Below are 27,170 nucleotides of genomic sequence, written 5' to 3'. Positions count from 1 at the left end.
GAGGGAAGTCGAAAGTGTTTGGTGACAAAAAGATAAATAAAGGTGAAAAGAATAAATAAAAGAAGCAGCATTTAATCCAGAAAACCAGAACTTTCATGAGTTTAGCTCAGACTAATGATATTTCTCTCTTCTATTTTGTAGCTTTGTGGGAGTAGGAATGATTTAGTGTACAAAACTACCTATTAAATATTATGCATATATATTGCAATGGACAATTTCCCTGGTGTAAGTCATGTATTGTGCATGTGCAAATTATCTGAGTGCAGTTGGTTCTTGATTCAACTAATTTCAACAAGTAGGGCAGGGCAATGGTTTTGGTAAAAAGGAGATAGTGCAAAGATTAAAATAAGGTAAGGAAGAAGCTTGATAAAAATGGTCAGAAACAGAAAGATTCAATAAAAACAAGCAGAAAAGCCCTCTAAAAACAAAACTAATGACATTAAAACGCTTGTTCCTTAATGTATGCAGCATCAAAAATAAAAAGGGACACTGAAGCAATAATTCATAGCAAGTATTCAGAAGTACCCAGAATAAATGAAACACAACTTCGTAAACAACTGGATCAGGAACTAAATATTACAGGTTGCAACATAACTAGAAAATATGGGGAAAGAAGGGAGGGCATGAACAATGAGCAGGGTCATTTTTTTGATTGGTGATAACTACATGGCAGTAGAAAAAAGTCTAAGAAACAGATTCATATGAACTGAAATCAAAGGGACTTCTCACAGTAATAGTATACTACAGAGCACATGAAGTAGAAGGGGGCAAGAAAGAAATACGTAGACAATATATGAAATAAGTAGAGGATAGAAGTATATCATCGAAGGTTTTAATCATCCCCCAATGTGGTACATATTTCTCCAACTCTCAAGAAGAGGTAGTGAAAGTAATACAGGGCATACAAATTTCACATAGTGTGCAGGACTCCTTTGCAATCAAGTATACAAAGAGGACATCTAAGCAATAATGATCATAACGTTATTTGGTTTGAGGTAAAGTTTGTGAAGGGCATGAGCAAATTAAAGAACAAAAAACATAAGTTGCAGAAAAGATAATTTTGGGGAGAATAAATCAGTGACCATAAAACTAGAATTGTTTATTGGCAACCTAATGAATAGATTAACAGTGGGAGATATTTAGAAAGATGAGTAGTAGAGTTCTGGAGAAATGTGTGGATATAAATTGTAACTCTTTGGAACTTTTTAACTTGAAGGGCAATAAATGTTCAGCCATTGAGTATATTCAATACTGAGATTGATAGATTTTGAGAATCCAAGGGATTCAAGCGTTATGGGGAATGCGCATGAAAGTAAGAGTTAACGAACAAGATCAGCTTTCAACATTGAACTGTGGAGAAGACCTGAGAGGCCCTATTCCTGATGTTATGCTCTTGTATACCATTAAAAAGATATTATGTATAAAAAAGGTTAAAGGATTAAAGAAATTGAGGACAAACTGAAATTAAAGAAAAAAACATTTACTAAGTGAATAAATGCTAGAAAAGAGGTTAAAAAACACTAGAAAGTTAAAGAAAGAGTATAAAACCAAATTGTTAGAAATATGAATAGAAATAGGGTAGTATTTCACAGAAAATAATTAATAAAAGTAATGTCATGTTAGAGATAGGGCCACATGAAGATGCACAAGGCAAACTCACAGATAAATGACAAAAATATTAAGTAGCAAATTGGTTGCAAAACAGAAAAGCAGAGACATGGGATTAAAAGTCATGACTCAGAATGTCAAATTGCATGTAATAGTATTCCATAAGGGTCAGTGCTGCAACTATTAGAATATAGAACAGTATAGCGCAGGAACAAGCCCTTCGGCCCACAATGTTGTGCCAAACTAATTAAACTAGTAATTAAATGCTGAACTAAATTAATCCCTTCTGACTACACAATGTCCATATCCCTCCATTCTCTGCACATTCATGTGCCTATCTAAAAGCCTCTTAAATACCTCTGTCATATTTGCCTCCACTACCACCCGTCACCACTCTCTGCGTAAAAAACTTGCTCCGCATATCTCCTTTGAATTTACCCCCTTTCAACTTAAATACATGCCTTCTAGTATCAGATCTTTGGACTCTGGGAAAAAGATATCAGCTGCCTATCTATGCCTCTTATAATCTTATAAACTTCTACCTTATAAACTATTGGAGTTTATCTTTGAAACTGAAATATTATTCCAAAATACAGAGGAAGACAGTAAGAAAGTAACATAGAACAATAATTTGCAGAATGAGCATGCATTCTTGTTGAATCAACAGTCCTAACTCCACAACAGGCAGTTTTAGAAGAAGACAGCCTGTTTCCCAGTATTGGTTCCTGATGGGTAGGAAACATTACAGAATTGGTCACATCCTGGGAGCTGGTGGAGTTCCTGCTGCTCAGGGTCAGAATCAAGAGTGGGATTGATACATGGTGGATTTGGAGGGCAAACTTTGGGAGCCCCAGACAGATCAGGAGCAGAGATAAATGGGAGTTGCTGATCACCCTTATCCTCCTCCTAGCCTCACAAACAGTAAACTGGCTATTTAACTCTTCCCAGTAGCATTTTTGGCTGGAAAATCTGGCCAGCCTGCATTTAATGTTGGATTAGATGCAAAATCCTAGACATGCAATCCCATTAAAATATTTAAATGACTGAAGCATCTCTTGGGAATATTTGGTTACCCATCCTCTTTCGTGCTTAAATTAAAATTGGAAATGCATTGATTGGAATCAGGGATGAGATTTTTTTTAAAGCCTTAGCATTCATTAAACCTTTTTTTTAAGTTAACCCCCCCTCCCCCCGCCCCAGGTAGCCAAATGGGGTTCCTTTTCTAGTGGGACAAAATTAAAATACATGTTGAATTTGTAATAGAAGCCTGGTTACATCAGACTTGGAGCAAGATACAGTTCTTCCTTCAACTACAGAAAGGATATCGGAAAGGAAAATTGCCAAAAGTATCTACCATAATGACACTGGAACCAAGAAGTTACACTTATAAGGGAAGATTGAACAGGGGATGTGATTATGAAATGGCTAGATAGGGTAAACACTGTTTCCACTTATGGATGAGGCAGTATTAAAGGCCAACAATATAACGTTGCCACTAATAGCTTCGAGGAAAACTAATTCACCGAGAAAGTTGTTAGAATATGGAGCTTGCTACCACCTGGAGCAATTCAGCCGAATAGTATGGGTGCATTTAAGAAACAATTAGATAAACAGGAAAGAGAAAGGAATAGAAGGACAAATGGCTGGGAACTGACAAAGAAGTGCGGAGCAGGCTCTTGTGGAGCATAAAAACAAACATGCACTTTCTGGGCCAAGTGGCCTCTCGCTGTGCTGTAAATACTTTATAATACCATGTAAGCTCAGTAGAACCACCATCCTATTCAGGATTTTCTCAATAATTGTAGGAAATTTTGGAGTGGTGGCAACAGGCATTGTGGTAGTAGCTGAAGGCAAGGTTTGGGTAATAGTCACAGTACCACAGAGCCCTGAGCAGCAGGCAGTTGAAATCTTACTTTAGTTAGTGCAGCTGAAGACGGAAATCCTTCAGGACAGTGAATATATAGTCCAAGAATTTATCAGTAGGGGAACTCAGTAATTATTATGCATAATAAGTTAGCATGTCACAAAGCATAAGCTTCTAAGTATTTATTATGTGGAGGAAGTTTCAGAACTAAGTAGAGACCCAATATTAAGCCAAATAGTGTTTTGTCTACCTCACTTTGTACCTGTTAGTTCCAATTTTAAATTTTAAATAAACTGTTATTGATTTATTAAAATATCTTTGTATTAATTCTTCTACTCTATACTATTCTTTTGGCTTGTATTTATAAGTTTTCTTTATTGCCTGTGGTTATAAATACCATTTCCAAATTTATAGCTAAGATGGATAATGTATTATAAATCATGCTATACATCATTGCAATGATATTTATATCCAATGCAGATGATAAAGTCCTACATATTTCAAAGAATGCTTGCATAGGAAAAAAAACATGTTTATTGTAAGATGTTAGTCTCAAAAATACATTACTGATTCAGATATTCAGCTTATTATTTTAGCCATGTTTCATTCCAAGGATGTATTTTTTACATCAAGAAAACTGGTATGGTCTTGGTTTTATATCAAAAATTACATGGAATATATAACTGCACAGAAAATGCACATGTACATATCTGCACTGAAAATGCTGCAGGGATTCTGAGAATGTGCCTTGCATCAAGTGTTTATTGAAGAGAAAGATACTGAGGATGATGAATTCTCAATTGGCTGAAAGTGAGATAAGAGATATCTTAACGATAAGGGAAGTGTTAAAGAAGTTAGTTAAAGTATTAGCAGGTCAAATTACAGAGACTTGACATGTTACACCCAAGGATCTGAGGGGAATTGGAGGAAGAAATGTAATGGAAAGTATAGAGGTAATTTAGTAATTGATGATAAAGGTAAAATTGTTAAATATCAAGAGGAAGTGAAAATACTTAGAGAAGACAGCAGAGATTTCAGAAGGGAAAACTGGGTTGGACAAAACTGATACATTTCTTGAGGTGATAATGGATGTAGTGGAATGTGGACAGCCAGTGGATGGGATATCCATGGATTTCCAGAATGCCTTTAAAGCAGGATACTACACAAGAAAATATTGAGCATGATAGAGTGAAAAGAGGAGTGTTCAGTCTATTTTAAACTCTAAGCTCGTTAGTTGCAGCCTGCAGCATTTCCTTCAAAAACCAACTATTTATAAATGCATACAGCCTAGCAATGGCCATGTTCAGGGCAACCAAATATTGCAGACAATCAATTTAGGAGTCATTGCACTTCTGACTCAAAATAAATGTGCAAATTGTGTTTGTTATAGTAGAGACTTAGGCCTGAGAAACAATGAGGCATCAATTTCAAAGCTAATCCTTCCAAGCCATATAGGTGAAATTCAATTTTTAACTTTAGTTCAGTCCTTAAGGAAATTTACTTTTGAGATGCAAAAGTATTCCCAGAAAATAATGGGGCACCAAAATCAGAGTTTAAACACCCTTGGCCATTCTTGTGCATGTCTTTGCAGCTTATTATAGAACAAAGTTAGTAAGAGTCTGGGAGTAAATTGTTTCGCACTTTGATCAGTGAATCAGCTGTGATGTGCTAAAGGAAAGAACATAGAAAAACAAAATATAATTCTTAAAACTGCTACACAAACTCAGCCATGAAATGGCTAAAATGGCTAAAATGGCACAGCATTTTACTATCACTTTCTTCACAGGTAAACATCTCATTAACAGACAAATTATTGTAATACCAGACCATTTTTCAACAAGGTCTCTTTGAAACAATAGCAGATATGTATGCATAGCATCTGTCTTGCAATTGGTTTTCATTGCAGTTTACTTGTTTTGAAGAAATCAAATGTGTGGTCTTAAATTTATTCCTGTAAGAATTATAGAACAGCGGCTTTCTCTTTAAGAAATTAATTTCCGATTATGTACATGAAGTGGTATCTAATATGGAAATCCTTTCATATGACAGCAGTGCAGGTAATCCACTGAGGTAATGTAAGTAGATAAATAATGCAATGCAGGTAAATGCAATTAATACTCAAATTTGCAGCTTTTGGAAAAGCAGAATTGTTTCCACCAAAAAAATCTATTCTGCAAAGTCAAATGAGGGAGTTCTTCATTGACGTATGCACTTATGATATTCAAAAAAAGCATTTCATGCATCCTACTGGTCAATTTTTCCACAAAGGAAATCAGAGGTTGTACAATGACTATTCATATTGTAGAAACATTGTCTCCAAGTGGGTTAAGGATGACAGCAGAGAAATGATTGCATTTTTTATTTGAGTTAAAGCTGAGGTATTACTTGTTAAAATATCATGGCTCGGAATGTTTAACCAGAAGCACATAATATAATTTATTTCAATTGAAATTAATGATATTTAAAAGAAAAGCTTAGTAACTTGTACATTTTCTGCATGTTTCTGCTTTATAACAGAAATGCACATGCTACATTTACTACAAAAAAGCTTTAGTGCAATATAGGCTCTTTATTTATCTGGCTAACTCATAATTTGAATCACAAATGATGATGATCACTTTGATCGCTTGATATGGTTAGACAAGAAGAACGAGGGCTGCAGTTATAGTGAACTATATGCAGGCTAATGTTGTCTTGGAACAATGGTTTATATCCACCCAGACCTGTAGCAGCTGATACCTATGAACTAATTGTCTATTTAAAGTTGAAACATTAAAATGGCTGTGTTCCAAAATGATGATCTTCTAGATCATTTTATAGTAGAGGTATTTCATACTTAATATGATATAATTTTTGGCATGTCTGCCCGTGTTTACAAATAGTGCTATCATTGTCAATCACACCAATATAATTTGTGAGATGTTAAGTTCTTACTCTATCACTAGTGGTGAAACAAAGGAACCAGCACTGCAGTGTTGACGTTGCCATGATAAGTAGAGCTGCTGTGCTGTTTGTAGACAAAGCCATTCACTATAAAATGTTGAGATCTGATATAAAAATCATGATTAGAGCTTAATAATGAACTCTAAAGCTGAAACTGGTTAATTATATGGTACTTCTGATTTAAATGAAATGCCTTGTTTATGCTCCCTTCCCTCACACTTTTAACGCACTGAAGATTATTTCATCTTCAATGTCAAATACAATTTGTGTTAACATGGAACACTGAAATGCTATTGTTTGGAACATGCTTAAGGCAGTAGTGAAAACATAAACTGAAAAATGTTATTGAATTTGAACACACTTAAAACTGGGGTATTGACAATATATTAAATTAAAACAGCTCCAAAACTCACTAAAATGTTGAACTAAAGAACTACTTTCATTATGATTTTTTTTATTGGTAAGTTCTTTAGTCTAGCTTCTATTTTGTATTATTGCATGCAGCTTGTTCTGAGTCTGACACATACAGTTCATTATTTATTCATTTCTCGGACTCTAAATAGATGGAGTGTAACACTGGAACAAGAATTGTGTTCCTTTTTGAGAAAGCTTTGATGGATTTGTGCTCTACATCTATCTTGGTTTGCCAAATGACAAATACAGTGGCCTCTGGGGGTTCATGTAGCCCACCCCCATCTGAGCATTCTGCTGCCTGCATACCATTTACTGTTTGTTGCAAAGCAAGCACACAAATCCACATTTTGCAGTTATTGATTTTAGTGCTTGTTCATTAGTTGCAGGGAGAACAGAAGCTACATTGGTAATCTATAATAGATAGGGATAGCCATGTGAGAGGTTCTGGCTATCATTCGAACATTAGAGGGCTTTATCTTATCAAATAGGCAGTAAATAGGCTTGTCTACATTGCATTGGCATTGCTGTGTGCCATCTCTTATTTCTGCTCGACAGTTGTTTTCTATTTATGACTCTGACGGTCTCTGTGGAATCCTTGCAGTGCCCTTAGAAGAATTTAGAAATCAGTTCAGTTAATGCATCCAGCCAGCACAATTGAACACAACAAATACCTAGCTCCTGCAAGATACATGTTTGTCTAATTTAAAAATATTCTCTGGATCCAGATACCTGCTAGCTTATTTAATGGAGAACTCCTCAAGGTTCCTCTGCTTTACTTTGTTGAAATTGAATGGTAACAGTACACTTATTTGTATCAATTGCCAAAATGTCAGAGTAAAAATAATAAATTAATTATAAATCAAAATATTTTCTCCAGCTTTATCTATTCAGCTAACAGGAAGTGTTAAGTAGATTCTTGATATGAGACTTAGCTCCTTATAAATCAATAAAAATCTGCTATTAAGTTACATCATTTATATTAAATGTCCAGAGCTTTCATTGTGAGTTTGTATCTTTCAAATGCATCTTTCAAGAAATTATACATTCTGAAATTTGCCGCACCTTATAAATTGAGTTTGGTTCTTCCACTCATAGAGTGAGTTTAATAGAGTCATAGAGTCTTACAACATGGAAACAGCCCCTTCGGCCCAACTTGTCCATGCCAACTGTGTTGCCCAGCGAGCTAGTCCCATGTACCGTGTTTGGTACCATTGCCGTCTAAACCTCTCCCATCCATGTACTTACCTAGATGGCTTTTAAATGTTGCTGATGTTCCTGCCCATAATCCAAAATAGAAACTAGACTAAATAGTTAACTAATGTAAACTTTTATTTATTAATTTGGCCATTATTAATTTGTTCATGCTACCTTTTAGGTCTTAGTATGTTTCCCAATATTCTGATGAAGAGACAGCATGTCACTAACTGTCTCTCAGTGCCACTCTCTCTGGCAAGCAGTCATATTCCAATTTTACTTTTATCAATGTGAAGTTGTTAGGTTGCCATACTTTTCCCCACTGATCGTGCATCCAAAATTCTGCTTAATATGCATTAGTAACTTGAACTGTTAGTTCAAGAAATAGTTAAGTGAGTAGGTGGAATCTACACACAAGTTCATAGAGAATATTATCCTGATGCTAAAATTCACATTCTCAGAATCTGTATGAGTTGCAGCATGTTATGATAGCCATCCACAGTGGTTCAATGGGCATCTAATTGTTTTTGTAATTAAATGTCTTCTCTTTCATACTAATATCTTAAGTGATTTTCAATGCAAATGAAATGCCTTCTGTTCATAAAACAATTACTGCTGCTAGATACTTCTGAATGCATGTACTTTAATCTTAATACTGTTGCTAGCGTTAAAAATAGAGGGAATTTATTATTAAACAGCAATTTGTTTCTTTTCAGAGCTGGAAAAATGAAGTTAGTAAATTCTATTTCACAATAACTTAAATAAAGCAAATAAAATGCTTTTAACTCATAAAATATACACCTATACAATTACTTGAGAAAGTATTTTAGGTGTAAAAATAATATAAAACACTTACATCTATAATTAAACAAAATATTTATTTTTAAATTTACTTCATTTTAAAATAAATCCTTGGTAGATTGTCTCCACTGTATAGCCTACAACTATATTCCAATCAAAAAATGAAGCAGAATGTGCTTGTTACGTTAGCCCAGAAGAATTTCTGGGAGAGTGTCCACTATCTGGCATTGATTTTACTGTACCTTCACCACTTACAGACTGCTTGAAAGACTTAAAGAAAAAGATCCCCACTGAGATTTTACAATGAATACAATAATTCTCAGCAGGGATTTTTTTTGGAAATAAAATCTCTCAAGCACTTTACAACTAAACTCTTGTGAAAATCAATGGCGGCTACCAGGTATATTCTGTGAGAGTACCCTACATAGTATAGGTGGAATAGATAACTTTATTCCAAGTCAACGAAAAGATTGCTAGCCTGGAAGCCTATTACCATTTTGACGCATATACCTAATGCTCACAAGTCTGGATTGGTGGAGGGCGGTGTGGGGGCAAGGAAAGAAAATGTAAAGAAAGTAATCCTGGGCTGTTTTTGCAACTCAAGCCTTTTACAAGATCATGTGATCACTCTTGGGAACTAGTCATAATATGGACAGAGCTAAAATAATTATTTTTTAAAAATTAAGGTGTTATATACTAATTTATTATTAAGAAATACAAAGTTGGAAGATCCTAAATCCCTTACCTATGGTTAGTTACTTGATCTCAGCTCATGTAGAGCAATCAGAGTTTAACAACTTGCTCGCATGGATTAGAGAAGGTTTAGGGTTTGGGTCCCAATCTTCACCTGCAATCTCTTTTGAAGATTCCACAAGCATTCAGACTGTTTGGTTTCACCACAGTGCTTTTACAATTAAATAGATTGTTAAGGTGACTGCCAAGGTTCACATGAAGAATGTGAAGAATAAGGACTATGAAAATCATTCACTACCTTCCAAGGAAGAGATGAAGCAAGAGCAGAAGATCACCAAAAAAGTTCTATTTTAAAAAAATCAATGAAATCATCTTAATTATTTTAAAATTCAAGAAACTATTATTACTACTTAAACTCCTGGATTATCTCATTACTGACAATTAGTTACAGATGTTTTGCTGTGAATGTTACAGTAGGGGTTTCGAATACTTAGTGAAATGCAGTTATTTAATCCTTTGAAAATAAAGAAAAATAATATAATATATATTTCAGATCCAGGTGCGGTTTATCAGAGATCTGATCAGAGAATAAAATGGAAACCGGATTTCCCAATGATATTTGTCTCTCTGCAGCACAGTGGAGTACCTATTCAGCTATAATATATTTGATTTTGATTGGGTTATTTCACTAGGTCAAATTAGATAAGCTTTGTATCTATTAAGCAGATGAAGTCGAGCTGTATCAGATCATGTACAATTGACAATTACTAGGTCATTTGTATATGTTAAGGACAGGCTTGTTTGTGGTTGGCTTTTATAGATGATTGGGCAGACCGGTTGCCGCAGCAACAAGCCATGGCAGCAGAGTGGCCATGTGACCCTCAGCCCGTCCCGTGATTGGTTGGATGTGGCACCAGAATGACATTTGAGGCGGGTCTCTGAAGAGAGATTTGTTTCTCAAAGTTTCATTGCGTTATTTTGATGTTATGTTCCCCTCCCCCATACCCCTTCCTCAGCGGTTTACCTGTGACCTTATGGAGCCTTTCCCCCTCCCCTCCTCTATTTACGCGGTTTAAGGCGGTGGGCCAGTCCGAGGAGCCAACCCGCCCGAAGACATTGAAGCACAACCGAGTAAAAAAAGTTTGGCTGGTGTTGTCGTCACGTGATGCGACGGCAGCGAAGCGATAGGTCAGAACGGTCGCTGTGGCAACAGCGAGAGGCGGGACGGTTGGGCGCGAGGAGGAGGGGTGTTGTTCGGTTGTGATCACATGTCAGCCAGACAAGGTCAGGGGTCGTTTCCTCAGCCAGATTAGCCTGTTCTTGTCAGTTACAACAAAATGGCTGCTGGAGCACCGTTATCAACAATTTACTGACCGGGGGCGGGGGAGAGAGAGAAAGTGGCTCAACTTTTCCCACCCCCTCCCTCCTCCTCCTCCTCCTCTCCGCACACCTCCGGCGTTGTTTTGTCTCCGCAGTTGGATATTTTCCCCCCTTTCTATTTGCACTTTAAATTGATGAGGTTTGTAGTTGTGGCGGTGCGCTGGCTGCGCCGTTGCTAGGGCTGGTTGCGCGGTGTTGTTGCTGCCGAGCCGGGGGGTGCTGGTGGCTCTGGAGTAGGCGGGTGGCGCTGCCGCCAACCCCCCCCTCCCCGCCCCGTGTGTTTGTGTCCAACTCGCGGCGGCTCCCGCTCTTCTCTCCCCCCCCCCCCCCTCCCCTCCCCTCTCGCTGAGCGATCCCGGCTGTCAGCCGGTGGCCGCATTCTCACAGCTTTGCCATTTAACGGTTTGTCAGATTTATGGCTCTGTGAAAAGAATATTTTTTTCTGCCACCCTCTTATCCCGCGTCTCTTCTCTTCACCTTCCCCGATCCTCCTAGAGAACCCGAGTTTAAAGCTGCCAAAGAGCCTCAGGAAGAAATTCAAAGGTAAGCAGGGTGACCCGGGGGCTTGTCTTTATTTTTTTTCAACGCTGAGAGTGGCGCAGGTTGTTTCTCGCAGAGCGGATTTAAATGTTAGAGACGGGTTGACTTGAAGGGTTTTAAGAATTGTCTGTGCGGTCGTAAGTAAATCGTTTTGACGTTACCAGAGGCTGACGGCTGAGTTTCAGCCGGTTAGTGGATTGTGGAGCAGCTAATACCGGGGGGCACCTTCTCCCTCAGCACCGGTTAATTTTGGGGTACGTTCATTCCGTGGCGTCAGGGCTTAAAATCGAATGATTTAAAAATCCGTTTTCGATCCAGTGTCAAACCATAAAATGACAGGAACACCTTGATGAGATACCGCAGCTTATTTGCAGATTTAGGAGCCGCAACAATGTGAAATTAAACCGCAGGGTATTTCTGCAGTGCTTTCAGATCAGGAAAAAATACGTTTTTTGTGTGTTTTCTGGGAAAAATGACATTTCCTTAAGTTTCTCTGGATTTGCGGTGATTCAGGAGTAACTACATTTCTGTTCTTTTGCCTGGTGCTGAGCTCGAGTGTTGACGAGATTCTGTTCTAGAGCCAAAGCGCTGGCATTTTTGGATCGTTGCCCACGTTGTCTCGTTCTCTCTCCATACTGTACTTTATCATTTTTGATGGCTTCTGAGCTGGAATGTGCCTTTTGAGATTAACTGCAGTATCGTGCTTGTTTTAGTTTTGAATCTTTGTCCGATTATAATTATACGATTTAATATGTAATATTTAAAACAATCATGCAAAACACAGTAAGATCAATATGTGTGGGTATACGTTCTGTATCAGAATGCTTTGTATCTTGCAATTTTTGTAAATTTTTTGTGGTTCTCTGCAGCAATTTATTTGTTAAAATGCATTTGGCGTCAACCATTTTTACAAATGTCATTAGATATTTCTCTAACATATAGGAAGTGTTAAGAAAATAAATGCATTTGAGACCCAAAATTTTGCATTGACTAATTTTAGGGTTTTTGTGTAGCTGAAGTAAACCTTTAGCAGATTTCAATTTCTAATACTTTAAATTTAGTCTCAAGCATTGTGGGAAGTGTAATATGTGTGTTGTGAAAACTGCCAAAACATCCAAATTAGCTAATTTTTTTCATGGAACAATTACTGTTTCCTGCAGAATTGTTAAATAAGAGATTAAAGAAAGTTGTTGGCTATTTCCTGTGGGATATTTAATTAGTTTTTGGTGCAAAAGAATATAGGTATAGCAATCAGAAACCAAAAAAACAGTCATGCCACTTTTGAAACCTAAAGTTGTTCCCAGAATTTGTAATTGCAGGCTGGAAGCTGTGTAAAATACCTCCCATTTATACAAAAACTGTTTCCCTAGTGGTTCAGTATGCAGTTGAATTATAGAGCTTAGGAATGCTCGAAGCTTGGTATCTACACTGCTTTCAGTTAACTGATTTTTTTTCTTGGGTTGATTTGCTTCAGTATGCCTCATTGAACCCTCGGATTATAGAAAGGAAATTTGGTGAAAGTTCCCAATTCTGATCACCATCTGTTAGTGCAGATTCAGGTAGAGGGCTTGGTTGCGTGATTTGAGTCACTCACGATCAGGGCTAGCATAGAAATAATGACCACATAATTGGGTGCGAGGCAAGAGTGCCTGGTGGCCATGTAACAGCAATCCAATAAGGAGTCAGCATTGAGGGAAGATGAAAAGGAAGAAAATAAAATTAGTCTGACTTGGGCCATACTTGCTAGCATCACATTAAAAACCAACCTTTGTACTGGAAAATATTCCAAAAAAATTATGATGCCCTTCTGTTTTTATTAACATATCGAGTTTATCTTTAAATGTAAATCATCAGCTGTTAATATTTTTTCAGAGGTCCTTGCTGAAACCCTGTCTTTGGACAGATACATTTTGCAAAGTAGGATCCTAATGAAACTCAGTTTGTTGAATTTTATTGGTGCTATTAGTTGGATTTAAATTATCGATATTGTGCTTTTGGCATTTATATAACGTGCATTGTGAAGAAATATTTATTGTTTGGAACTTGGTATGCTAATGACCATCTTAAATGTCTGCTGATGCCTGACCTAACATAATACTATTTGAACCAGATGAGGATTTTAACTCTACAACTGCTGATAATATTTGAAGCGTATTTACAGATGTCAGTCACGGGCAGAATTTCTTGTATTAACTTGAATCAAGTTACTGTTGATAACAGTGCAATAACATTTGCTTTAGAGAAACTGTTGGAAGATTAAATAACTGAGACTTTGGAGATTTTATCAAAATTTTGTCATACTGGGTTTAATGAATCATCAGGGCTCAATGAAGATAATTGAAGAGTATCAACGTTTTCAAATTAATATTCTAATACTCGTTTGCTATCTAATGTTGGCTGATCAGATGTGCTAACTGAATCAAACTGAATTTGTAAAATGTCATTGTACCTGTGAGGGGGTGGGAAGAAACAACATAAAGTAATTTAATAAAACACATCGTTTAATAAAAGTATCTGGCCTCTAGCCATGAGCTGGAAATTTCATTGGTCTGAAACCTGAATGGTAAATGAATTGGGTGGGTACTGGGCGGGGGGAGAAACTAGTGGAAGGGAGTGGGGTGTGGGTGAGTTTGGTATTGACATATTGAGAGTATGATCTTTTGGTTTTAAGGGTATTTCGCTGTTAAAGTATTGCCATTGTTGGTGCATGGCAGGGAGATAAGTTGGAAAGCATGTGGTGGGGGTGGTTTCTAATGGGAGGAGTTTTGTGGTGGTACTTTAGAATGAAATTATCAATTTGATATCAATGACTTTCAGACTTTTGAGCCAGAGCACCCTGAAAATGATCTGTTGTTTCTTTAAGGAAAATTTTATTATCCCTTTGTATTTTGCCATGTACAATAACCCAAAAGTGTATGATACAGGATTCTTTACAAATAGTGCTGGCAGTAAACTGTATCACTTGCTCCATTACATTTGAAAATGCTTGCAATGGATGAAGTATGAAAACTAGATGGAAATTAAAGAACAATTTTTATCAGCCATGGTTCAGTCTTCCACTTTGGAATCCACTTTTGCAATTTGCAAAAAGGGTTTAAGAACTGCTGTAGAGTTTGGAGCACCCCATCTCGGGTGCCATACTGAAGGTATGCTGTACTGTCATTAACTGGTGATGCATTAAACAGAAGACTTGAGATACAGATCCAAGAGATTCTATTGTAGCATTTTGAAGAACAGCAATGTTTTTTTCTCAACTAACATCTATGGGATTGTTAGTGACTAGATAATCATTGTAACTGTTTAAAGGAACTTGCTGTGTGTAAATTAGCCATTGTGCTTCCCACACTACCACAGTTACTGCACTTCGAAAGTACTTATTTGATTGTAAAAGGCTTTGAGATGCTCGGAGGTTGAGAGACAATTCTATAATTGTAAATCTTTTTGTTTTTAGATGCCATAGCTGCTGTAAATGTGCCTGTTATTACTTTTGTATTCCCACACTTGGACAGTAGTTTAAGGCCATTACTTTTATTTTGAAATAGACCTGATTCAACTTCAGCTAGAACCAAACTGTTGTTGTAGCACAGACCAAGGTTATTGCCAATTAAACATTTTTTTTTAAAAAAGCACTTTAAGTATGAGAGTTGTTATTCAACAATGTTTCTTGAAGTAGAACAATGTAAATATTTCGAATTAGAGAACTTGAATTCTTTATCTTGTTTTGCTTAAAGCTGATCCATTGTATTCAAAATGTTTTTTTTGTTTTTAAAAATGTACTGGACAATTCTATTCTGAAAATCTTTTATTACAGGCATGGCATAGCGTCATTGCAAGATTGTGTATTTACCCTTTAGGTCTTTTTTAATATCTTTTTATATACAGAATACACAGTGGGATGCCAACTTTATTACTCTCAGGAAGCCCTATGTGCAGTAACCTGTAGGTTAACAGGTTTGTCACGCATGTAATTAACTTGATGTTTTACTTTTCCATTTTCTCAGTATTTAACCATTAATGGTGCCAAATGAAATCCACACAGAAAAGGGCTTGCAGATGTAATTAATTTTCACTTTAGATGGTTGCACTAATTTTGGAGTATTGAAATAGCAAAGTTCAATTTGGCCCAAATCAAAATTGGGTTCTTTAGAGTTTTCTTTTGTTACTTAAATTTTTTTAACCATACATGCTTAAGTTACAAATTTGCTACTTTGAATATTAATCTTACCTCCGCTGTTTACCAGCAGATGGGCACATCCACACTAAGTAACAAACTGAAGTGATCCAAATGAAAAATGATTAATGTGGAAAAACTAACTCTTCATTTATAGTACTAGTATACTGCCTTATTATTAGCACCAAGTCTCAATTTGTAAATCTGATTTAAGCGGATGTAAAAGGTCTTATGGCTACTTTTTTTTTTGAAGATGGTGATCAAAAAGTTCTCCAGATGATGTAGCCAATATTCAGTCCTCAATCAACAGCACTGAAAAACAAAGGATAAATGGGCCATTTTTGAATGTTGCATCTTTATTTGTAAAAGTTTGTCTGCAGTTCAAAGACTCAATAGAACATAGAACATTACAGCACAGTATAGGCCCTTTGGCCCATGATGTTGTGCTGGCATTTTATCCTGCTCTAAGATCTACCTAACCCTTCCCTCCCACATAGCCCCCCCATTTTTATATCAATGTCCCTAATGTATCAGCCTCCACTACCTCTGCTGGCAGTGTATTCCATGCACCCACCACTCTGTGGGGGGGGGGGGGGGGGTGGGAATAACAACTTGCCTCTGACATCCTTTTTCCCTCTTTCTCTCCCCCCCCCCACCATACCTTCCTCCAATCACCTTAAAATTATGTCCCCTTGTATTAGCCATTTTCGCCTGGTTAGAAAGTCTCTGACTGTGGTCTATGCCTCTTATCTCAGACACCTCGATCAAGTCACCTCTCCTCCTCCTCTCCAAAGAGAAAAGCCCTAGTTCACTCAACTTATCTTCATAAGACATGCTCTCCAATCCAGGCAGCATGCTGGTGAAGCTGCTCTGCATCCTCTCTAAAGCTTCCACATCCTTCCTATGATGAGGCAACCAGAACTGAACACAGTGTGGTCTAACCCGAGGTTTATGGTGACTTTGGTACATCTTGTGACAATGAGAGGATGAGGAAAGGCACTTAAATTCTGACATTTAACAGAATTCCAAAGTCCAGATTGTGGTTAAAAATGAGGGATCTCTACATTACCATTATTTTTTGTTAATTTTCCAGAGTTCTCTATTGGGTTGCAGGAAAGTTTTGCTATAGGGATACAGAATTACATTGCAGTTTCAGGATCCATTACTTCACTTTTTAGAGCATTGTATTTTTCTTTTATTTTTAATTGGCTTGATATATTTGGTCTCCTGTTGATGGCTATCCCCTTAAATGGTTGCAGATTGAAAATGCAGTACCTTCAGAAATATTTATAGTTTTGAGAAAAACTTCTATTTTGATATTTTCAAAATATAAACACATGGTTAGGTTATGTTTCATGTCCACATTTAATTCTAAAGCAAGGATTTTTATTTTTGTTTTTAATTCAGAATTGAATGAAGTTCCTCACTTGTGTACTGCATAAGATGTACCCCTGCACAGCTTATTTTGCTGCTGTTTTTGGATTCAATCTCTGCATAAAATATACAATAATTGCTTTGGCATCTCTAATTTCCCATTCTAATGATGTGAATTCTGATGCTTGGATAAATATTGGGTGTGATTGGGGGGGGAAAAAAACAATTAATAGATCAAATCTTAGTAACATCCCTGAGGATTCTGCTTTCACTCAGAACTGGATTGTGTTGAAGTTTTGGGAGTTTGACTGGAGCCAACAAACTTCTGCCTGTTAGTTGAGTAAACAAATGGGTAAAAGTGTGTTGAAAATTATGTGTCAGTCTTTATACTACTGTCTGACCAGCCACATGAAATAATCACCATCAGGTATATCAAAGATAATGAGATTTATTGGTTGTGCAAACTACACAGGAATTTTTAATATTCATGTAGGGCGTGTTTATTCTTTTTGCTTTCTCCATCTTGCCTTTGAGTCGTTTGACATATTTATGGCCTACTAGCTTTGGCAAAATATTGCAAAGGAATTCATGGTTGGGCATTAGACTTGCTCTAGTCAGAGAGAGAGAAAACCAAAGTACAGTTCAAAAGGCAGGTTACAAGGAGGATGTTTGGAGAGGAGCATAACCCAAATATTAGGATTCAGAGAATTCTGATTACTCTAGGGTTGGGTGTATTGGGGCAAGTTGACTTCTTTTTGAGAAGGAAAACTTGGGTTAAGTATTAAGTTAGTTTTAATCATGTATGAACAAAAATGGAAGCTGTCAACCTGGTTTTCAGCTTGCAGTTATTTTTGTTTGTTCAGCAGATGTAGGGTTAGTGAGGCACTATTATTGCCCATTTCTAACTGCTCTTGAGAAAATAACACTGGACTGCTGCCTTCAACTGCAGTTATCCTTTTGATGTTCCCATAACTGTGTTTTATAGGAAATGTTATTAATGATTTGTCTAGGGTTTGCATTCCTTAAATCTGTATGTCTGGTTCAGTGACAGAATTGTGATATGGCAGCCTTCAAGAGTAGACTGATTTCTTGCCGAGGTGGAATGGCAAATATAGTATATTTGATTACATCAAAGTTGTACTATAAACTGTCATCCTTGAATTATTACTGGAACCCAGACACAAGCATAGAATGGCTGAATATTTAAGTGGGACTTCCCATGGTTAATTTCTATGCAAGCAAATATCTTCACTGGACAAACAAAAAAGACATACATAGTTCTGTTCTTGCAAGGAGTTCTCTTTTCCACTTTTTGCTTTCACTGTGGACTTTCTTTACAGGCTTGGTGAAGGAGGAAATGATGATTCTTGCAAAATCATAAAAATGGTAGCACAAGAGGTGGCCGTTGTTGTCGACTCTTACCTGGATTTTCATCTGGATTTGTTTGCTCTTATCTCATCTCATTTTTTTTCCCTCAAATATTCATCCAACTCTTCAAATGGTAGTTGGTTCTTTGTGATAAAGCATTCTGTGCTCTCAAAAATACTGTCTAATCTGTCAATTTTTGTTTTGATCCTAGTTCTGGACTTTGCATCCACTTGAAGAGTTGGTGTCAGTCTTTACTATTTACCCCCTTAAACCCATTTTGAAGAATCATATTTAGCAAGCCTTTTGATCTACATCCCAGTACTGGAAACTTTCTAGCACTTAATCCCATCTCCAACCCCTCCACACCACCCCCCCCCCCCATACAGAATGTACACTTTATTTTTTCTCTAAAGTTCTAATACCTTGCCTATAATGGAATAGAGATCTATTGCAATATTTTTCTTGCATGAAATTAAATATACACAACATGCAATTTGGCTTAACTAATCCATGTCATCCAAAAGTCTTAAATTAGGCAGAGTTATCTGATCATTTATTCATTTTTCAGGATCTGGGTGTTGCTGGCAAGAACAGCATTAATTGCCCATGAGCTGACTATTTTCCTAATCCATTTTAGATGGCACTTAATATATAGCCATATTATGAGGTTTTGAGTTGCATATGAGCCAGTTAAAGTTGCAAAGACAGACTCTCTGTGCTGAATAGTAATGGTGAACTAGTTGTGTTTTTAAGACATTCAGGTATTGTAGTCATCATTATTAATCTAGTTTTTAAAGTCTAGATTCTTTACTAAATTTAATTTCCGCAGCTGCCATGGTGCAGTGTGATCTGATCTTTGGATTGTTAATTCATGTTTCTGGATTACTAGTCTGATAATTTAACTGCCACACTATCTCCATGCCCAATGTGTCGTGGCTTTGTTCTTTGGGTATGGCTATACCGCTCTCTTTTGTAAGCTACATAAGGATCTACTATCGAGTGCCCAATACTTAACTACATTGACATAATCATGGGATATACCAATAGATCTGAAATATTATTGCTTTCACAGGTGCCAACAAGTGTGTATCAGATATTTTTGAAAATGAGCTTGGTAAAAATTTGGCAAATACATTAAGTTGTCTCATTTTGCAGCCACAAAAACCAAATGCATGGGGCAGCATTTATGATCAGTTGCACTTATTTAATCTCCGTAAATTGTTTGTTTTTGTGCTGCAGTATAAAATGGTTAACATATTGCAAATTTTCAATCAGGAATTTTCCTGCTTGGGTTCAAATTTAAATGCTGAGTATGTAATAGGGAGGCAGGGGTTTATAAATTGGGATAAAATCATGCTGGAGCATAATCTTGAGTCACTCCACCCCTACTTATGTCGCTGCATTCTAAATCAAGGAATAGAATTCGTGCCTGAAAATATCTTGAATGCCTAGTCTTTGCCTGGAGTCCTTGCCAATGCAATAGTAATGAGATGCTTTGCCTGGTACTAAAAGCTGTGGGTGTGGCTATGTTGCTGTGGAATATTCCATCAACCTGGTCTCTGCAGTATCATTTGCCCCTCATAAAAATATTGTGTGGAAGAATGCCTGTATTATATTTTTTGTATTTTCTGAATAAAATCAGTGAGGCAGTGGTTTGCATGGAATGACCTCCCTAGGTCCTTTGTTGTAATGTAGGTAGAGGATCCTGTAGGATGATTCCTCAAGCAGATGGTGAAGATCATTTGGCAGGATGGCTAATCACCAGAACTTTCAGGCAAGTTCCAGGATCTTGGCTGGTGGTGAGAAGGGTCCTCCCTGTTGGATCCTCCTTGTTCAGCTATAGTCTCAATGGCACCACATTACTGCACTTACTGTGGCGAGTTGAGTATGAGACCATTGTTCACCTACTTCAGATTGTGGATTTGTCAAAAAGCTTGGAAAGACAGGCAATGCTTTTTGCTGTGGTTCATTTTGAACAGTAGTGTCACTCAGGATTCTGTGAAATATGATCTGTTCCTAGAGGGAGATACTGAGGAAAAGCTCACTGCTACTGAAGGTCAGTAACTCAGTGAAAAATGTCCTGTAATCTTCTCCAAACCTGCTCACCTTCCAGTGCAAGGAACTGCCTGTGACTGAATATTGTGGATTGGCATGTCCTGTGGTCCAGAACTGCATACTGAGGGCCTCACTGAAGCTCATTTCAGCTCCTTAAAAGGCTCACTGAGGCCAGGCCACAGTTTTAGGTATTTCTGTTATTGCACCTTGAGTAGCTGAAATTTTTGAATGTATTAGAGACAATTATTGATTTACCTCAGTAGACTAAGAAATAGCTTGCTTCTGGTCATGGCACAACCACTTAAACAATTTGTTTTGTTAGGAACAGTGATCTGTAAAATTAGCAAGATTAAAAGGTTATCAGCAAGATTCATTTGAAAATATCTTAGAACTGTTGATCTCCATATAGCTGATCTCCATATAGTTTAGAGTTTAGCTTTTGAATTGGATGCTGGGATATGATAGTGACCTTTGAATATGGCATAGGGTAAGGATTATAGAATTGAAGTTAACTTGTATAAAGAACTAAACTTAGTAGCTAAATTATGGTTACATCTCTCAATAACAGGCAGAACTGTAAGTTCTCATTTAATTGTGAGGAACGCGTCTGTGAATGGAGAGAAGAAAGCCTTGTGCAAGAGATTCACTCGCAATTAGTTTTTCTTTGGAACGAAACCCTCATGGTGCGAGAGTTTATTGACTTTGCACTCCAAAAGCCAATAACTGCAACTGAGGAATGAAATGTGATTGACTCTAAAGATGGGTTATTGTTTTCAACCATTGCTTGAGCTATTTGCTAAGACCAGCTATTCAAAGCTCCTAATGTCATCTTTATTCAGGGAATTACTTTTGAAATAAAGTTGTATTGTTTTATTATTGTCACTTGTGTCGAGGTACAGTGGAAAAACTTGTCTTGCATACTGATCATACAGGTCAATTCATTACACAGTGCAGTTACATTGAGTTAGTACAGAGTGCATTGGGGTAGTACAGGTAAAAACAATAACAGTACAGAGTAAAGTGTCACAACTACAGATGAAGTGCAGTGCAGGTAGACAATAAGGTACAAGGTCATAACAAGGGAGATTGAGGTCAGAGCCCATCTCATTGTATAAAGGAACCATTCAATAGTCTTATCACAGTGGGATAGAAGCTGTCCTTGAGACTGGTGGTATGTGCCCTCGGGCTCCTGTATCTTCTGTCTGATGAAAGAGGAGAGAAGAGAGAATGACCTGGATGGGGTCTTTGATTATGCTGGCTGCTTCAAGGCAGAGAGAGGTAAAGACCCCACCAAGAGAGCCCAAGGAGGGGAGGTTGGTTTCCATAACGCGCTGGGCTGTGACCATAACTCTGCAGTTTCTTGCGGTCCTGGGCAGAACAGTTGCCATACCAAGCTGTGATGCATCCAGATAGGATGCTTTCTATGGTGCATTGATAAAAGTTGGAGAGCGTCAAAGGGGACATACCGAATTTCTTTATCCTCCTGAGGAAGTAGAGGTGCTGGTGAGCTTTCTTGGCTGTGGCATCTATGTGATTTGACCAGGGCAGGCTATTGGTGATGTTCACTCCTAGGAATTTACAACCTCAGATGCTGCTCTTTACTACAGTTGGTATTTAATAACCTTAAGTAAAACTTCCATTGCCAGACCGAAGTCTCAGTTCATGTTACTGTTAATGATTTACATTTATGCTGTTAACTGGTAATCAAGGTTACTTTGAAGTGATTTTATGGCCAGCTTTAACTGGAAGTCTTGCTTTTTAACCAGTGTTAGTGTTGGTTTTCTTGAAGATTTTAGTAAGGGAGAGTTAATTTACTGAACAACTTTGGTCAACTGTGTTAAGTGAACAAGTTTGGGTCAATTTACCAATTCTGTACAAGACTGTCCTCAGTTAAACATTAGAAAAACCAGGGAGTTAACCTCTGACTTATTAGTAGTTATCTCTCAGTAAAGCCTTAATTACTAGTCAGTATTGTATTGCTGTATATAGTGACTTGTATAGTAGTTTGTTGGCTGTGCTGTTTCCTTTCTCGGTGCTTATGCCTAAAGAAAAAGTTCTTAATTGGATGCGAGGCATTTTGGGATGTCTTAAGGTAAAAAAGCTCTATATAAAAGTGTTTTTACATATATTGATCCAATTCTAAATCAAATCTGATGCACATTGACAGCGTGACTGCTGATAGCCAAAAAATAGAACAGTTTTGATCCAGGGGAAAGTAGTGATCCTAGGTCTACCCTCCTGGAGCGAGTCCTAAACATACCTGTGGCAGTTGCCATATTTTGATTCTGTCTACAGACAGTTATGTTTTAAAGCCCTCATCCTTAAAATCAAACTTATTTAATGGCTTTGCTATTACATGTATGCAACCCTTCTGGAATTTTGAACTCGTTCACCTGCCTTGTCGCTTGTGCATAACCCTCTTCTGTAGTGCCAGCATAACTGCTCTATCTTCAGCTCCCTACATCTCTTGTTGCCCTTTAAGTCCATTTTTAAACTATTCCTTTCAACCAAGTTTTTTTGTTGTGTCCTATTATTTCTTGGCTCTGTTATTTTTGCCTAATTTCCTTTTGAGGAACACTTTGGATAAATCTGCTTATGTTGAATGGGCTATGGAAATGCAAGGTGTTTTAAAGTTAGTCTTGTTTGAAGACATCGATGATTTTACAAGCTTGTACTAAGAAGCATGCCTGATGGAACCACAAATTAGAAATTTGATTTTTGTGCTCTCCACAATTTGTTTTTGATCTTTAGAACTATTGGAAAATTTTGGGTAGCATAGTTTGGATGTTTTCAATAATTTCCTTTAACATTATAGGTTTAATGACTACCAGGAACAAAGTGATATTTTCACTCTTAATACAAGTGATGCACTGTTTTCTGATCTGTCAACTGATGGCATTAGAATAGAAGCCTCTCATCACTAGTTAAGTGCTGTAGTCATGGGAGAATAGCAATGTCATGTGGACTCATGAAAGTGCATAAAATGTTTTCCAAATTGATTTTTTTTCTGCCAAAACTTACATTTATTGCTGATCCCTTAACTCCTTCAGAAAGTGCTGGTGAATCACCCCCTTGAAGTGCTGCACTCCATCTTGTGAAGGTATTCCCACAATATTTGTGCCCATTGTGTTTTAACAAACTTAATAGAATTGTTGAAGGAACACCATTTCAGGATGGCAAAGATGTTTTTTTAGATGTGTTAAAGTTGAGGTCTTGTAATACAGTTTGGTCGCTGATGTGATTTTAATATCAAGTGCACAAGCCAGGTGACATGCTGAACAGGCCATGGAAATTTGGTAGCCAATAAGAGTGGGACTGGAAGAGATCTGACTCTGTTCCTCTAACCTCTCAGATCATCAACTGTAAAATGTCTACTTAGGTCCCTGTTTATGGCTTCCAACTATAATGTTCAGTGGCACCTCCTGTTTGCCTGAATTGTGTTGGGTTAGAACAATAGACCAACATCTGCTTATTTGCCCTACACATGTCACAGTTGTAGCATGAAGGTTTCATTAAGCATTTCCAAGCTGGGGGATTGCACCCAGACAGTCTTGGCATATACTTTCTTAGCAACGTGCATCAATCCAACCTCAGAAGCAGTCTTATTGTATGTTTTCCATTTCATAAACAATCATTTTTGTGAGATTGCCCTTGGATGCTAGAAATGATTATTTTATGATCTGGATTCTTGTGGAATACATTCTGTAACCAGCAGTGGAGACTTTTCACCCATCAGTAATAGCTGGAATTGGATCTGGTTGCCAAGCGTGAAGGGTGAATGTCTTACTTGCTGTGCCACCTGATTTCCTTTTGTTCTTTAATAAGAATGCTTGGCCTGAATTTTATTATTCTGGAGTGCAGTTTGAATTAAAGTACAGTGCCTTGAGTTACTAATTAACCTATCCAGTGGGTCAAAATGTTACTTTGTGCTGATTAAGTATTCATGAGGGCATTGCATTTGGTAGAATTTTTATAGGCATAGTGATTTGAGACAGGCTTATCTGGTTACAATCTGTTGAAGGTGTTTCCAAAATATTGGGAGGAAATGCTTAAGATTTTAGGAAAGAAGTAGTGTAGCATGTATGCTATAGGGTTGTAGCAGGTGTGTACAAAATCTTTTAAGATATAATTTGGCAGCACTTCAATACTGAATTCCCCTGCCCCCGCTAATTTAGTTTAGTTTACACCATGTCTCAATCTTTTCCTTTTTAAAATGTGTATTTTCCTTTCGTGCTATGCTTTATATCCTTAACTATATTGGACTCTGTTGCCTTTTTTTTTGCTGCTTGGACATTATTGACATCAATTACAATTGTAACTTCTGCAATTGATTCTTATATTTGTCAGACCTGCTCCAATAAATTTCTGCTATTCATTGCATGCTTTTTGTTTTGGGTTCAGATGATTTGATTTCATTTTGTCTTGTCACTTTTTAATCCATGATACTTGCACATTCCCTTTCCAAATGCTGTCATGAATATTTTGGATTTATTGGGGTAATCGCTGGGTGCTTATTTGCCTTCATTTGTTTTGCTTGACTTATTTTACAGATTCGTTTCAGAAATAGTTTGAATTGGTTGTTCAGAAAACAGTCTTGCAGTACCTTGCATAACAACATGTGCAGAGTTTTTCTTCTGTGAGATTGAACATTCTTGTGCCCATTGTTCTGTTTTTTTTTGCATAGTCTTCTTGGTTTCTCCTGCATTCACAGAGCTCTATAACAGCATCCAAGAAATGCCATTGTTCCTTTAGTCCAAGGTTAAAATGCTTGCCATTTCTTTTTGTTGAGAGAAAATAGTCAGCTTTTTAACCTGCCAATCCTGTTTTGTTGTAGCTCCTTTTTAGTTATTTTGCCCTTTTCAATCCTGATTTTAACTGGGTTCCACTACAATTGTTTTTCTTCTCAATGAAATTCTTTTTGATCTGCAATATTTATGTAATTTTTTTCTCTTGCCTTCAGTGTTTTTCTATTGGTTCTTTGGCACCTGCATCCTTGCCTTCCAGCTAAATGTTTATTAGTCAAAAACAAACCAAATGATGCTCAGCCTGTGTAATTGAAGGACGGGGAGTTTCTACTGGGCTATCTGAATTATTCTCAAAAATAGTGATTACTTGTCCAACAATGTTTTAACTCAAATCCACACCACTTGTCGGCTGCTTCTGATCTTGCAGTCCTGTTTGGATACCTTTCACTAATTGTCCTGTGTAACTTGATTGAATGTAAATTTAGTAAGAAGCAAGTTGCTCCAGCAACTTTGTTCCTTGGAAATCCTAAGGAACTTAACTCTGCAGTTATTCCATTTATCTACTAAGTTTACCCTCTTGAGGTATCTTGTCATTGTTGGTCAATTTGTTAAACTTTGTTATGTGGCACTCTCTTAACATATTACTAGAATTTTCTTTGCTGTTTCTCCAAATGTTTTTCTTTCAGCTGCAACTAGCAAAATATTGTGGGGGCGGGGGGGGGGGTGGGTGCAAAAAAACTATTTTGAGTTTCAAGTGAATCTTTCTCCACAGTTCAATTAACTGGCCATTTAGGCATAATTAGCAAAAGCCTTCAGTTGCTACAATTCTAATAAACATAAATGCTTAAGAAGGTACACATTTCCTGTCTGTTTACATCAAGTATGTATTTGGTTCTGATGATAAAATGATTGATGTAACAAAATTACTTTATAACTAAAATTTAAATGATGGCCCTGAAAGCTATTTGATTTGTGTTTCAATCTGCAAGATGCATGAGTGCAGGGGGTGGTGAGGTGGGGGGAGGGGCAAGAGGTCGAGGAGGAAATGAGTGATGGAATAATAAAAATGAAAGTGCCTTCAATTCTACCTCTGCTATGATTTTTCTCAGAGCTTTGAAGATCATGTGACATTCCCCAAGCTGCTTCCCTGATGAGTTTCCAGGAATTCTTTATTTGAATCTAACTTGCCTCTCCTTCCAATTTCTATAAAGGCGCAGCTGAGATCACTCTTTTAGTTTCTCTGGTACCTTGTAATATTCCCCCTTTTTGGTCATCTACTACCTGGTTGCAGTTGTCTTTATTAAAAAAATACTTTTATTTAATGAAACTAAAATTATATTTAGCAAGAAGCCCTAAAAGGAAAATGAGAAACAAAATGGGGAAAGTATGCAATTGGGATAAATTGTTATTTCCAAATCTAGGCTGTTACCCTTTACAGATTCTTTTAAATTTGGAGCCTTGTGTCTTTTTCTTAACTATCATTCTACAGTATTATTTTGAAGGCCTGTGTATCTGGATGTAGAGAGATCCTGCTCCATCTGCATCTGTGGTTTTCTAGGCACGGTAGATAACATCAAGTTAGTTTTTTCACAAAGTGAACCTGAGCACTTACACCTGTCACTGTGACTGGGGTTATTCTCACTTGATTTGAAAGTAGCAAAAAAAAATCTTGCTTTAAGTAGAACCTTGCACGATCGCAAACATTTCAAATGTGTTTGAAGCAGAGTTGCTTTGTAATGGAGGGGTTATCAATTTATGTTCCACACACAGAAATAAGAAACTATTTGTCCTTTAATTGTATTATATTTTTAAGCTGTTTTCCTTTCTATCATTGATTCAAGTTGTATGTAATCCTTATGCAAGAGAGAGTGTTTTGTCAAACATCTCCTGATGCTAGGAGAGCTCTCTTGTTTTTCTTCTGTTAATAGCATGGAATTCTTTCACTTGAGACTGCCTTTGGAACCTTGGTTTATCAGCTTGACTGAAAGCTAGCATCTCACCTTAGACACTGGGACAACCA

General features: G+C 37.1%; 1 protein-coding gene across 10 annotated transcripts in view; it reads left to right on the top strand.

The window, feature by feature from the left end:
- The window catches only part of tnrc6c1 (trinucleotide repeat containing adaptor 6C1), a 253,511-nt gene that overhangs the window by 124,913 nt on the left and 101,428 nt on the right, over window positions 1–27,170 (top strand). For 8 of the 10 annotated variants that reach the window (XM_052033057.1, XM_052033051.1, XM_052033056.1 and 5 more), the window contains exons 1-2: window positions 10,812–11,036; window positions 11,393–11,440. The exons of 1 other annotated variant lie outside the window; for it this stretch is intronic. In XM_052033057.1, the coding sequence (XP_051889017.1) occupies window positions 11,032–11,036; window positions 11,393–11,440 (53 nt within the window). In that variant the 5' untranslated portion in view covers window positions 10,812–11,031. Of the gene's footprint in view, window positions 1–10,811; window positions 11,037–11,262; window positions 11,441–27,170 lie in introns of those variants that run through there. One more of the 10 variants, XM_052033055.1, reaches the window with a different exon arrangement.

Source organism: Pristis pectinata, chromosome 18 (assembly GCF_009764475.1).
Source record: "Pristis pectinata isolate sPriPec2 chromosome 18, sPriPec2.1.pri, whole genome shotgun sequence".
In the NCBI taxonomy this organism is placed as follows: domain Eukaryota; kingdom Metazoa; phylum Chordata; class Chondrichthyes; order Rhinopristiformes; family Pristidae; genus Pristis; species Pristis pectinata.
Note: the sequence above shows the minus strand (reverse complement) of the source record. Positions and strands in the feature narration are given on the sequence as shown.